The sequence below is a fragment of the Telmatherina bonti genome, assembly GCF_933228915.1.
Source record: "Telmatherina bonti genome assembly, chromosome: 5".
Classification (NCBI taxonomy): Eukaryota; Metazoa; Chordata; class Actinopteri; order Atheriniformes; family Telmatherinidae; genus Telmatherina; species Telmatherina bonti.
The window spans coordinates 22,752,811-22,768,142 of NC_136623.1; the positions used below are offsets into that span (position 1 = coordinate 22,752,811).

General features: G+C 36.8%; 1 protein-coding gene across 1 annotated transcript; it reads right to left on the reverse strand.

Moving 5' to 3' along the window:
- Positions 1-10,236: 10,236 nt before the first annotated feature.
- On the reverse strand, positions 10,237-13,073 carry spmip4 (sperm microtubule inner protein 4; the record flags this gene model as incomplete). Its single annotated transcript, XM_079241104.1, has 8 exons — positions 10,237-11,133; positions 11,206-11,291; positions 11,489-11,663; positions 11,750-11,838; positions 12,322-12,512; positions 12,652-12,681; positions 12,803-12,874; positions 12,964-13,073. 8 exons carry the CDS (start codon positions 13,071-13,073, stop codon positions 10,237-10,239), a joined length of 1,650 nt encoding a protein of 549 aa, XP_079097230.1.
- Between the last annotated feature and the right edge of the window lie 2,259 nt (positions 13,074-15,332).

The following is a 15,332-nucleotide window of genomic DNA, read 5'->3' on the forward strand; positions in this document are numbered from 1 at the left end:
CATCTACATTCAGCTTCCACACACTTTCTCACACAGATAATGATGGTAAACTGCCATGTGTTGTTGCATGCTGATGATGCTTATCATCAACGTCTTGACCTATAACCACATATACGTGTTGCAAAAAGTACACTGAGGAAAGGGAGATAATCTGCATAATCTGCTGACTCTTAGACCAGAGGGTTGACACCCATCATACAAATAAAATGTGAATTTTACGCTTTTCCTTTTTACTAGACTGAAAGACAGAGTTACAGGTTATAAAGACAAAACAGCCAAATCATAAAATTGAATGTGTGTGAAAAACACATTTTAGTCTACATTATTAAAGGTGGAGTATGTAAGATTTTCAATATTTTAAAAATAAATTAACTAAAAAAATAACTACAGTCATAATTAGATAGTTATTTTTTAACATGTAGGTTCCAGTCTGTCCATATTTGATGTTTTATTAAATTACAAGTTTAATTAATGACAAATACCCTTCTTAAATGTTTGCCTGCCAGTAAAAAAAAGAGTGCTTTTTGTCATTTGTCATTAATTAAACTTGTAATTTAATAATGCATAAAATATGGACAGACTGGAACCTACATGTTCAAAAACTATCTAATTATGATTTTAGTTATTTCATTAGTTCATTTATTATGAAAATATTGAAAATCTTACATACTTCACCTTTAAGGGCCAAAAACTATGTCATACTACATTCTAGGTTTTTCTACCATGTACATAATAACAGCCATAATAACATGAGGTATGGAATATTCTTAAATCAGTAAAAGGTTTTCACCCCATCTGGTATCATCAAAGTCTCGCTTAACCTGGAAAGAAAGTTTAACTGTATACAAAAAAGCCTTACGTACGGCAAGAACAGCTTATTATTCATCATTGATAGAGGAAAAAAAAAACAACCCTCGGTTTCTTTTCAGCACTGTAGACAGGCTTACTAGGAGCCGGAGCGCTGTGGAGCCATGTATTCCTTTCTCACTTAGCTGTGATGATTTCATGTATTTTTTCAGGAATAAAATTGACACTATTAGAGATCAAATTCACAATACTCTTCCTTCTACCTATAATGTTGAGCCTATTGTGGTCTCCGAAGCATCCTTAGATCCAGGATCTGACTTGTGTCTAAATAGTTTCTGTCCTGTCCAACCCTCTGAATTAACTAAAATAATAGCTTCATCTAAACCATCCACCTGTATCTTAGACCCTCTCCCAACGAGCCTCTTTAAGGACATTTTCCCTTTAATTAATACATCACTACTAAATCTTATCTGTCTTTAGTGACAGGATATGTACCACAATCATTTAAAACTGCTGTAATCAAGCCTTTATTTAAAAAGCAATCTCTGGATCCAGAGGTGATAGCAAATTATAGACCTATATCTAATCTCTCGTTTATGTCCAAAATTCTGGAGAAAATAGTTTCAGCTCAGCTACATGCCCACCTGAGCAGAAATAATTTATGCGAAGAATTTCAGTCAGGATTTAGCTTGCTTTCACTTCCAGATGGTGTTTCAGCAACAAAATGACTCAAATGATTCAGCATCCAAAGATCGCTTTTGGAAGCCCATATGTGTAAAATGAATGTAGTGATTTATGGTACACGTTCATTCATCATCTGTGATTCTTCTTATCTGTGAAATCCCAGAATTTTAACAAGTAATTTCTTCATGAAATGGTGACCAACAACATGCTGAGCTTTGATTAAGAATAGCATAAGAGAAGATGAAAAGTAATTCAAATCTGAATGCAGCATCACTTAGACTGTGTCATTAAAAACTATGATTGGAGTTGTGTAAGATCCTTCAAGAGGCTGCAATCAGTCAAAAGAGGAGATGTGACAGTTTCCTTTTCAGCATGAATCAGCTTCTTATATGAGCTGGAAGAATTAATGTGTGAGAATAACAAAGACAACCGTACAAGAAACAGAGGGGCGTCCTGGAAACATTATGGCTTTTATTAGAAGAAGTAATTAATCACCCCAGCAAGAATTTCTGCCATCTATCTTTTCCCAAGAACACCCAGGCAGTGGAAGTGTTATCCATCTGCAGAACAACCACTGCACAGAAGAGTCAAGATATTTCCTTTCTAAAAATGACTATATATTCTTCTGACGATGACACAGATAATCGTGGTAGCAACCCATTGGTCCAGAGGAGTGACACAATGTGACTTCATCAAAACTTAATTAATATGTTTATTAGAACATCTCTTGACCAAACATGGTCATATTAACCCAATTTCAGTGTGTATGTGTTTTATACACTTTTTCTGGAGAAGATGCACAGATGGTAATGCCTCCTCTAGATCTGCTTAAAGCATCGTAGTGAAAGGTTGCCAATGCCGTAGGGAACCACTCCAATAAGCAGATTCATGCTGCTGAGCTCTAAGTGCAGACTGCTTCCTCCTCTATTTCTAATTGTACATTTTCATCAGTTTGAAATCGAGTTTGAAGCATTCTGTACTCATCTTATTGACCCTCAGAGGGAAAGTTTGGTACTGATGGAGAGACAAATGCAATCCCTCCATTATATATATGGAATGTGTTTTTGTTCATGCTAAAAATTGTCAGACAACTGAGAGGTGTAAAAAGAGGTCCTCTCTTTTGTATTAAATGCACTGTGGAGGAGCCTGACAGCCTCAAACTCAACACCAGCTCATTAGGACAGTGAGAAGTGGTGGTCTACTTTACAGTTCACTCACCAATGAGCAGACAAAAAACTCTGCAAAGGCACTGAATATCCTGCAGCAAACGGCTTCTCCTTTTGTGTCAAATGTTTAAACTTGGCAAACTAGTTGTTGCTTCCAACTGAAGATCACTCAGCAGTCATCAGAACGCAACGGCACCATCTCAACATCCTTTCTCATCTAAATCCAAAACTCAACAAGCTAATGTTCCCTCATGAGAATTCATAGGCCAAAAAACGCAAAAAATCACAAAACGCCCTTGGAGTGAAGATATATTTAGATATGGCAAAGCTTTGCTTACTTTCCATTTATGGGCATTTATGTGAGGAGATTTATTTCAAACCTGAACTCGGTAAAACTCAATGTCGCTGCATCATATGGAATAAACAATAAAGTAACTGAGTTTTCTTCTCTGACAAGCCTGAGTTTCTGTGATTTGACTGCAGATGCCAGTATGGCTTTCTTTGCAGTGTCATCTGTTAACGTTATCTTTAAATATGGTGTTCTTGTTCTATGTGTCAAGTTTTATTGACCCAATTTCGCTCCGTTACCTAATGTACTTAAGAGTAAGAAGATTGTATAATCCACAAATTAAATGTTCACCATATGGTATGTGGACTTTTTTTCCTAGTTAAATGTAAAAATCTGCTTTGCACTCACATAATGAAGAATATGTGCTTAGAAATTTCAGTCCTAATGATCTAAATTAAGTTTTTGCTTACATTACAGCAACTGAAAGAATGACAGTGTCAGCATGGTAACATGGAGACAACACTAAGGTTATGACGTTCAGGCCTGAGTTTAGTCTGTAGCATGTTAACATTAATGACTGGCACAAACACACAGCACAGCCGAAAGTAGTGGAAATGTTGCAGTATTTTTACACAAAGACAGAAATGTGATTATTGTAACAGATATGTTCATATGTCCACATATCCTAAAATAAACATCTGTACTGTTCTACATGTTTTATATGCATTTATGAAAGCAAGTCTCCAACATTTCAGGCAACATAATTTGGGAAAAACAGCAGGTTTCTTGAGTATATCAGCACTTCTTAAAAGCAACAAATCAACACTGACAGAAAAAAAATGCTGAGAAATGTTATTCTGCCATTTCTATTAACACTGTTTCTGCCTACTCTCGTCATTTCTCTGTCTCAGTTTGACCATTACTCAAAGGTGATTTTGAAGAAGCTTGAATGAGCTTTTCTTTGAAGCTGTGGTGTGAAAACATTCTGACATTTGACAAAGGAAGGACTAAACATGTGGTCAAAGAATAATTTTCTGTACTCTAGTACAAAGAAATGTTTTGGTCTTTATTTGATTTTTTTTTATATGAAAAGATATTTGTAAGTATTTGTATTATTTGTAATGTCATCATGTCAGCATGTTTTAAATTCTTAAGAACCAAAATACCTAACTCTTTCAAATAATACATTTGCACTTTGGTGCTTTTAAATAGTCAAAGTCCTAAAACAATGATTATAGCACCTGTCACTGGGACAAAATCATCAACAGAAGAAAAAAAGCAGTATTTCCTCAGAAAATAAGCAAAGTTGAAAATCATGTTCAGACATAAATCTTACATTATCCAAGAACATGGGATTTGTCACTCTTTCAAATAATGACATTTTTAATATTTCATTCCACTGAAACAGGATTGCATGAAGGAGTTTGGTGAAAACCTGTCTTTGCTCTATAAGTACACTTATAGAGCAAAGTTAAAAGTTAAAAGTATCTGCTGGAGTCACCATCGTTAAAATTTCATGCTGATTTCTGGCAGTCTGTGTTGGGAGGTTGGGGGGTGGTGAGGTGGGTGGGTGTTAGGAAATCAGCCTTTTAGCTTCCAACAGTCTTTCTGACGCCTAGAAAAGGTTCAACACATGAGCAGCAGCCTGGCGTTGAGAGCCCATATTACTCATTTGAAAAACAATAAAACTAAAGGAAATATTTATCAGTTTATTTTTGTTATTTCAAACTAAATAATCCAAATGGCTCAAAGTGTTTTTATAAAGGCAAAACCTGTCTGGAAACTGGACTTACAAAGCTGGCAGAATCTATAAATGTAGCTCCTTCACATCAAACCACATTCACCACTTCCTGCTTGAAACTTTACCGACGCCTACTTGCCACACTCACAGAAAACAGTTTTCACCTGCTGTCGATGCATGTCTGCTTTTCTGCTTCGTTGACCACTTTCTATGTTAGTTGCTGTCATTGTTGGATACCTTTTTATTAACACAAACTCTGCAGCAATATGCAGGTCCCTGTATGATTAATGATGCTGTGTTTAGACTATTGAATATTACAGCCATTACTATGTTTCGCTAATGAGAGCATGAGAATTATTGACTGGTAGGTATCAGTGTGACAATATGTGCAGTAATCTACAATAAGACATTACATGATGAGCACAAAGCACAGCAGGTGACCTAGAAAGCTGCTAAAATGTTCCCAGTAATGCAAAGATCAGGACAAAAATAGACGGTGATCATTGTAGAATCTAATAGATTGTTTTGAGCAAGTAAACATTCAGTAAAACTACTCTGGAGGTCACCTTGTGCAGTGCAGCATCCTAAAGCTGCTATAACTACACATACAAACATGTTGAGGTTGTTTTCTCTCTCGCTGCTGCATTCCACAAATTTTATTGATTCTTCTCTTGCACAGTCTTGCTGTGTTTGATCGTGACACGAGTGTGATGATATAGAAACAGAAAAGCCCCAAGAGGAGTGGCCATTTGTCCTAAACCAACCACTGTCCCTAGAGAAAACAGCTGTGACAGTGAAAAGGAAAGGGAATTCATATGCTGAGCTTAAGTATCAAGTGTTCCAGCAAACATCTTCACTACAGTCTTTAAAAAATTTCAATATCAAAACTTTTTTCTCTGAAGACTTTGTCCTCTAACTACATATATGACTGAAGGACTTGCCTACAATCCACCTTTTTCACTCCAACTCATGAAGTAGTTTCACAGAGATGTTTGAAAAGACATCGCTCAAGCAACACCAAAAAAAGGCTGTTGTCCTTCTGTTGACACAACAACCAAGAGAGCTGACAGCTACTCCCAAACTCCAAATTCATCCTACGTGAGCTGAGACCACACAACTGCAACTAGAAGCATTTTTATAATAATCATCTGAGGTATTTGAATTAAAATAAACTATGTGATATAATCCTTAATCCTGTTTTTGCTCCAAATGCTGTGTAGTAAGCATGACATGCTGAGCTCAAACCCTGATTAAATCTGTGGTCACTGTCACACACACCAACATCCACTCAGCATGAGAGATGCAAACACTCAAACAGGCTCCTTATTGGTTTAAACTCAGACTCGGCATCTGCCTTATGTTATATTAGGTTTATATAGAAATAGCAGATTATCCTCCAACACTTGTATTCACTTTTCTAAAGGAAAAGTAAGGAATTTAGTGTTACCATGGAGACAAAAAAAAGTACTGTACTGGTGTTTGGTATCTGAATGGTATCTGATGCCTCCAAAAAAACAAAACAAACAAAAAAAAACATTGCTGCTAAGAAAACTGGTTGCAAGCTTTTTAATCAATGTACAGTTTTCTTTACCACAAAAACACCTCAACGCTGGGTTCAGAATTAGATTAGATATATATAATATACCATTAAGGTACTGTGAATTTTCTTTCTTTTGGTTCAAAATAAACTTAAGATGCCCTTGATCCATCCAGCCAACACTACTAAAAGTAGGTTACAGGTAAGGAATGTCTTGCTTTTGTCCTTGTAAAAGAATTCAGTCAAAGATTACAGAACAGCAAGCAAACGAAAAACAAAGCACTCACCTCAATGTACAGAGAGATGTAGTCTGAGAGGAGATATTTATTTACAACCAGTGAGGAGCCGTTCAAATAACAGACTAACACACAGCCTCCCCACTCCCGTATTTCAAGCACACACATGCAACACTGACCGCTCTGAGAGCATCAGTTTCTCCACCTCTGCACGGGGGAGGGCGATGCAGCATGACTGGCTGAAACGAGCTCCAATTAAAATTCCCCTTTATAGCTCGACGTTGTGTCGATGAGGCGGGGTTTGTGTCATTGACAGCATCTTTTCTGTGATGTTGCAGGAGGACCCCAGAAGCAGGACAAACAGTAGAAAACTGAATCCCCCTTTCACGCCAGTCGTTTAATTGTAGTCTTTAACTGAGCCATATTGTATGTTGACGGATACATTTTATTCACAGATATTTTTTTTCTAAAAACAAAAAAAAAAAGAAATTAGAAGTATTATTAAAGTGATATTTGGATATCCTAGAGGATTAGAATATATTTTTCCTTGTTAACAGTGCTGAAAACGCAAGAAAAAAAACCCGAAAAAAAGTCATGTTGAAGAATAGTAGAAAGTTATCATATACTGCCATCTGCTGGATGAATCCCACAATTACTGCTTTTAATTTTATACCGTAGTTTAGTATCTGTAACTTAGACAGTCCTAAAACATTCGACAAACACACACACACACACACACACACACACACACACACACACACACACACACGCATAACTAGAAAAAAAAACCCCAACACTTATATATATATATATATATATATATATATATATATATATATATATATATATATATATATATATATATATATATATATATATATATATATATATGAAACACAACTTTCACATCACATCCTTCCAAATAACTTCAGAGTTAAGTTTAGTATCATTTAATAAAAATCTATTATTTTCTCCATGCTTATAAGATTTAGAAATTCAGATAACCATGTTTCTGTGGAGAAGCATTTTGGCTTGTGAATTTTCCAGTTTAATAGAATCGTTCTTTTGGCAACCAAAAACAATTACTGATCTTTTGTTCGGGTCATTGAGGAATGTGATAGAAAAAATGTTATCTAACATATAAAATACTTGCTTGCTGCATATACGTGAATAAGCAGAATTTTATTCATAAAGACCTAAAATGAGCAAATTAATAGGAGGCTTGCTGCTTGTCCTTGAAAGTTTTGCCCTAGAGATAAGATTTAAGTGCATGTGAGTTAAATTAGACAAACAAAAATAATCCAGCACCAAGAAGCCGTTTTGACTTGCCTGTCTTTAAAAAAAAAAAAAAAAAACAGTTCAGAGGAACCAACTTGACAAATAGAGATTTTCTGCAGTATTCAACAAGAAAACGTCAAATGTCCATTATGCTATGAAAGCAATTACATGTTCTTTTTTTTCTTTTCTTTTTTTCTCTCAAAGTTACAATGATTCAAGGCTGCGGGCTTGGTGCTCAAGGACTTGCTGTCGCAAAGGATAAAAAAAAAAAAGAAACATTCAGACAAGTCTGCCTGGCAGCAACAGATTATAAGCAAAAGGGCTTTTAAAAACATTTTCTTTCACCAAGGCAAGCTGGAAGGTCACTGCAGCATCTGTCATACAATGATTTGGAGTCCACAACAGAAGCAGCACACTTCTCTAAAGGTACACTCAATTTTGGTGCACCTTTCATTTAAAAGAAATAAACTCAGCTTCAATCAATTTACTACACTATTCCCCTGCAGAAAACACATTTACCAGGCACTCTTTAAGGTATACCTTACTGATACTGGGTTGAACCACCTTATTGTTTCAGAAGTGCCTTAATTTTTCATGCCAAAAGTAGAATGAGGTGTTGGAAAGATTACTCAGAGATTTTGGTCCAAATTAACATGATTTTATCACACATTTAATGCTTATTTGTTGCACAACCATGTCACAACTCTCCCTATGTTAGGACCACTGGACTACAGTAAAATCATGGTCAAGGTCAAGAAACCAGTTTGAGATTATTTGAGCTTTGTAACATGGTGCATTATCCTGCTAGAAGTAGACATAAGACAATGGCTACACTGTTGTCATAAGGAGATGAATATCGTCAGCAACAATACCCAGGTAGGCTGTGGAATTTAAACAATCCTCTGCAATACTATGGGGGCCAAACTGTGCCAAAAAATATCCTCCACACCATAACATACCACTAGCAGCCTGAGCTGTTGTTACAAGGCAGGACAGATCCTGGCTTTTCTGTTAGTAATTCCTAATTCTATACTTACAGTGCAAATGTAGCAGCTGAAATGGAAAATCTTCTGTTATCCAGTTTTGGTGAGCCTGTGTGAACTGTAGCTTCAGGTGTCTGTTATCAAACAGCTGCAGCTCCTGTGGTCTTTTGCTGATGTGGCCCATCTGACTTCAGAGATGCTATTCTGCATCACTTAGTTATTACTCTTGCCTTTCCTTTATCCATAACCAGTCTGCGTTTTTCCTCCTCGATCAGTACAGAGTTTGATCCAATCAGCCATCCCGAGTATACATTAGGGAAAAGTGGAAAGGAAAAACTCTAAACAGAAAGGAAAAACCTCCAGCAGAAGCCCTTTCAGGGAGGACGGCCATTTGCCTTGACTGGTGGGGGTGAAGAGGACAGGAAAGAGAGACCAACAGACACTGCCATTTTTAGCCAGAAACACCTGATGAATAAATAGAAAGAAATATGTCAACGGTGCTAATACTGTCATATGTTTAATAATGGAAGAAGCAGAGATTAAAAGGAAGTGCTCTGTGCATCATGGGATGTCCCTCAGAAATCTAAACCTGTGGCAGCATAACTAAGGGATGGATTGACCACTCATAACTGTAGGACTTGTCAAAATGGAAGGTTTTAAGCATGATCTTGAAGGTAGACAGGGTGTCTGCCTCCTGAACCCAAACTGAGAGCTGGTTTCATGAGAGAGATGTCTAATAGATGAAGGCGCAGCCTCCCATTAGAGACTCTGGGAACCACAAGTAGACCTTAAGTCTGAGTGAAGTGCTCCGTTTGGAATATATGGAGTTATGAGATCTTTGATATAAAATGGAACTTGGTCATTGAAACCTTTATACAAGAGGAGAGGAATTTTAAATTTTATCCCGTGTTTAACAGGGAGCCAATGAAGAGATGCAAGAACTGGAGAAATATGATTTCTCCTGCTAATTTTAATCAAAACCCTCACCACAACATTTTGGATCAGGTGGAGGCTTTTCAGGGAATATTTAAGACAGACTATCATTTATGAATTCCAGTTACATGCTGTTTGTACTTTGTAGTCTTGCTTGTACAATGCCAAGGAAGATTAAGGCTAATAATAATTTTTAGGGGACAGAACTTTTATTTATTTTTAATAGATAAATCATTCAAAAGAATAATGAAACCAACCTATTTTTATATGTATTTACATGCAGATTAATGGAGGAAAACATTGACTACTATTCTACATAAATTTAAAATGTAACCAATTGTGAAAAACCTGAAACCGTCAGAAAATATTTGAAAATTTTTGCAGAGAAAACCACATTCTTAATGGTCAGGACATGAAAGTTGATGTATAACTTCATGGGTGAATGTCAAAGGTATAACTTTCCTTAATTGATTTAATTGAAATATTCAGATTCAAAGAAGGAAATTCATGTGTCTGAACTTTTTATTTGATTGTCCTCAGAATAAAATACTAAGCTTGTTGAGAAAAGAAGTTCAGGTCAAGTTAGCCACGGATATAGTGGCAATTGATCCCATAGAAGTTATGCTTTTTCCCACTGACAACATTGTCTCTCAGGTCCACAACAGCACTAGTTGTAGAGTTGTTGAAGTTCTGATGTGCCTCCGATTTACTGAATGAATGTTGAAGTTCCAGAAGGCTAAGAGCTCTGTTGGCTCTATCCATAGATCCAGCTCTGTTGACTGAGTGATTGCCTCGCATAAGAGGAGGCTGGGGCAGGATGCAGGGACCAGACAAAACATGTAGATGCTCTTTTCTATCTGTCATAACTTGCTGCTCTGATAATAATCCAGCATACGATTCAGCACTTGTCCGACCTCTAGCTGCAGGTAAATTTCCAAGTTTGAGATTCACTTTGTTGCCAGTTGCATGCAGCTCCATAGGACTCCTCTCTCTATTCATGTTTGTGTGGAAATGTGGGCGGTTGTTTACGTCCAAGTATTGCTCTGTGTTTGACAACTGAGCAGTGCAAGCTTTATTGTTGCTCTGTGACATAGACTCTGTCATGAGAGTTTCATCAAACCAGACTGTGTCATTTTCTTTCTGTTTGTCCTTGTACACTGAGCTTTTACTCTGAGCTTGTTGTTTGTGTAAAGTCACCTGGGACAGCTCAGTGTGCTGCGCTTGTGTTGAGTACGTTCTGTTAAGTGATTGGGTGAAATCCATTTGGTTTGAAATCGTTGCCTCATGGGAAGTTGGGATCTCTTGTGGCCTATGTCGGCTTAGAATTGCTGGAGTTGTCCTTGGATTTGATATTAAAGACATATTCTGGAGCCCAGTAGAAGTGGGACTGCAGGTGATCCTCTCCACTCTGCTTCCTTGCCTCATTCCACATCCTTGTTTTGGTTTAGAGGGAACAAACATAGGGTAGGACTCTTCCTGCTGCAGGTGAAATTATTTGTATCAGTGTTTCATATTATAGATATAACTTTAAAATTACAACGTGTAACTTACAAAGGGTGCAGGGTGTGTTATTCCAGTGAGGTTATTTATTTTTTCTTGGAAATCATCTCTCTTCAAAAGATTTGCTGACCCTGGTCCTTAAAATAATATAATACATTAGGTCACATCACCAACAATTGCCTTCATAACTACAAAATGAAAATGACTTGATTACTTGTGATTTTACTAAACAGTTCTACACACAACTTCTCATGCATTAACAGCAAAACTCAGTAAGTGCAGTTAGTGCATGTTTTCTGTCCAGGTTTCATCATACATCTCCCAGGATTCTTACCTGTATAGTGCATTTGATAAGAGGTGAGCCAAAGGTTTTTCTCCAGGTTTTTCAGCATGTTACTTGTCCGTTCTGATAATGTCAAATCCCAGTCTCGAAGTTTAGGATTGGGCAGTATTACCTTTGGTGGAGTGGGGTAGAAAACTTGTTTCTGTCCTTTTAATGGCTTTGTGTGCTGAGGGAGGTTAACAAAAAACTAGTCAAGCCTTGTTTTACCTTTTCAGAAAAGGCATTTTATTCTTTTCTGTCTTGATTACTCACATCCAGGAAGCCATTTTCTCCTGTCCAAGAAATAGCCTTCCTCATGGTTTTCACTGGTGTTTCTATGGTCTCATGTCTGTATGGGGAACCTGCAAACATGGATAAACAAAATCATCACGAGATACAGAAATGATCATAAAGACATTGGTTACAAAGATAAAAATGAACAGAATAAGACAGAAAATGCTTAAAGTGAGACCAAACAAGACAAATAAAACAAAAACTAGAAGTAAATTTACTTCAAGGTGACCAAAAAGTACCCAATAGACAAAAAGATGCACAACTGAATAAAAACTACCAGAAGGTTGAAGAAAAAATAAAAAAAGATTAATGCTTCTAAAAAATAATAGAATTTTTTTTCCAAACTGGAGGAAAAGACATGTGAGGTGCTGAAAATAGGACAAGTATCAACTGCAATGTCACAAAAAGAATTACTTGATGTAAAGAGTATGCACATTGTACAAAATGTCTGTAAAAAACACACGCTTCATGTATGTTTCTATAGTCATATTTCTTTTTTGTCCGAACATGCCTGTAGGCAGTTTTTCTCAATTTTTGACAGTGTATCTTACCAATAGTTTTGCTAAGGACGGTCACATCAGGTGCTCTGTTTGGGATAAGGAGGTTAGGGAAAGGTTGAGAAGCAGCTCTGACTCCTGTTTCCGGGTCATCTGGGGAGTGAAAGGAGGGGAACATTGCAACCCGGGGGATGTGGGATGAATAGGGATGCTCTTTTAGAGTGGCAATCTTTGTCATTTTCTCTCTGGAAAAGAATCATTTGATGAAAATAAAGCTGAGTGAAGGTTGTTGAAAACTCAGGAAAAGGTCTGCAAGTCCACACAAGGACATTGCAGATAAAAAAGAATAAATTCTGTTTAAATAATGACAGAAAATGTACTCACGATACATTTATGTCAGTTGGTTTTGGTATACTGATAAAAGAAAGCAATTACATGCTATTACAATGGATTTATCATATACAAAGGCCTTTTGAACAGATCAGAGACTTTCTTGTCAGTTTTCTGTAACTGAAATAAATGAATGGCAACCTACAGTTGGTCATTGAGACGAACATTATTTTTCTTCCTGCCTGTGGTGTGAAGTTGATGCTGACTGGTGATATGGCTGTAAATGTGAAGCAACAGTATATTATTGCGCAACATCTGTTATTGATTCTCCAACATTTTTTCCATGAAGAACATTTCTACACTTACTTAGGTAGGGCTCCTCCATAATCCCAGAGATGATTTCCATTTAAATCAGCTGAAAGGCAGTCGGTTATTGAAGATTTTGACTTGGTGTAGCAGCTGGAGAGCTCATTCATAATGAAGAAGGCTGAAGAAGGGATACAACTCTATACAGAAAAGTGTACTGGGGAAATAGACACAGAGAAGTAGCCAGATCTTTGAAAAAACCAAAAATACTGACAACAATTTTTCTTTGTAAACTTGTTCTTCAAGATCAGTGTGGCACAAATGTAAAATTCAGCAAAACATGTTATTCAATAGACAAGTAGTCACACTTACTTAGCTGACAGGAAGGAAATTCCACAGAGGGTTCTTTTATTCTCCTGTTGCAGGCAGTTGTCTTGGTTTAGATAAAAATACAAAGCTGCTGCTGACCGAAATGGACTTCTTCTCATCTGTGTCCAGTGAACTGGGTTTAAACTTCTGGGACAACCTAAATGATGGTGGTAAACAAGAGGATCTAAACCGACACCCTATCCGACCCACAGCACACAGTGTGTTAAGAAAACTGCCTTTGCAGACTCCAACCAGCAAAAACAAAAGGGATGCATTTCCTAACTCATGTTTCCAAAGAGCAGCATGTCAAGAAGTATAAGCATATATAAAATGCATCAATACTGTCATATAGGCATCAGGGTGTATGGATAATTCATATTATTTTTATTTCATTGCTTTTCTAGAAGCACAAAATCACTGCTCGGGTTGCCCATCATTCAGTTGTCCAGCAAGGTTCTGATAATATTACATGTTCACAGCTTAGCGCACTCATACAGCCATGCCTAAGGTAGAATGAAAAACTAGCTGGCTCTGGCTAACACATGCTGAAACCAGATGCGAGCTGTGTACAGCTGGTGTTTGGTTGCAGGGGTTCATATTTCATTGTGTCCATTTCTGAGCAGTATGAAAGGTAAGAGATATATTGTCTTGTCCTTTAGAATGCCATAAAATGTATTCATGCCAGGGCAAAAGCTTAATCTCCATCAGACAACCATCCTTTCTTCAATGATTACAAAGTGTGCTCTCATTTTTGGAACATCATCTTCTCTGGTTGAATAAATGCTGGGATGTGAGCTGTCCATGGTGCTGCTAGTGTGTCATTACTTTCTTACAGTCCTTGTCTTTGATGAATAGAACCGCAACACAACTACAGATCAAAGAGCAAAGAGTAAAAAAAAAAAAAAAAGAAAAAGAAAACAACAAAAACATGATACAACCTATTTTGAAAAATGAGGCGTCTAATTTTCACATTTCAAAGCACTCAGTTTGCAATAAAATCCATACCTTGTTTGATGGAATTTTTGGATGTTAAGATGATATTTCTGGGGTGCAAGTCTGAGATTTTAAACATTTAGATATCCACTTAAAGCAAAAATTTTAAAAACTATTGTAAATTCACATAATCCCTCATTTTATCTATATATCTATATCTATATCTATATCTATATCTATATCTATATCTATATCTATTGGTTTCTTAATGATTAATTGTTTAGTTTGAAACTGATATGTTGAATTTAAAACCTCTTAAATAAAAAAAAAAAAAAAGGAAAAACCCTGTTTTATCATGACTTGAATTGAATTCAGTTTTAAATGCCACTGGATTCTAATGTTTTGAGTATGATGCTTGAATTGAGATTAAATATTTCAAGTCTTTTCAAAGGGTCAACACACTTCATATACTCTTGCTTCTCAAATCATCAATATCCTGAAGACTGCAATAGCATACTAAATAATTTCAGCTGCCTCTCCCTGGACATAACATGGACTGCTTTCCAACAACAAAGCTTTCCTTGTTTGTTCACTCAGAAGACCCATATTCTGCATTCTGCTTTTTAATTGGGATTCTCAAGAGACCTTGTCCAAAGCAAAACACCTAAGTCCTATTAAGCAGCCTAAGCTAAGTCCACTAACCAATTACTCTGCTCTGCCCCAGCAGAGCTGCCGCTCTACAGATTATACTGCTGCATTACAAATGCGCCACAGGCTGCAGTCATTTCCCTGAAATTAAGTTATTGCACAGATGCAAGCTGATGGTAATACCCTGCACGATTTAAAACACAAACCAGATTCAACTTAACCTGCTAGTTACCATTTATACTCTCGTTATCTGTGAAACATTCCCAACTCTTTTGGAGAGTGAAACCCACAACATTGGTTTGCATATAAAACAAATGGTGTCACTGAGTTCCACTTTTTTGAGGTTGAAGAAATACATTGTAGTGATGGTTTAAGAATTTCTCAGATCCTGTTTTATATGTGTGAGAATCCATTCACCACCATCTGATGGTCAGGGGATTCAGCTGTAATTTGGCAGTCCATTGTCGCCTTAATGGTTG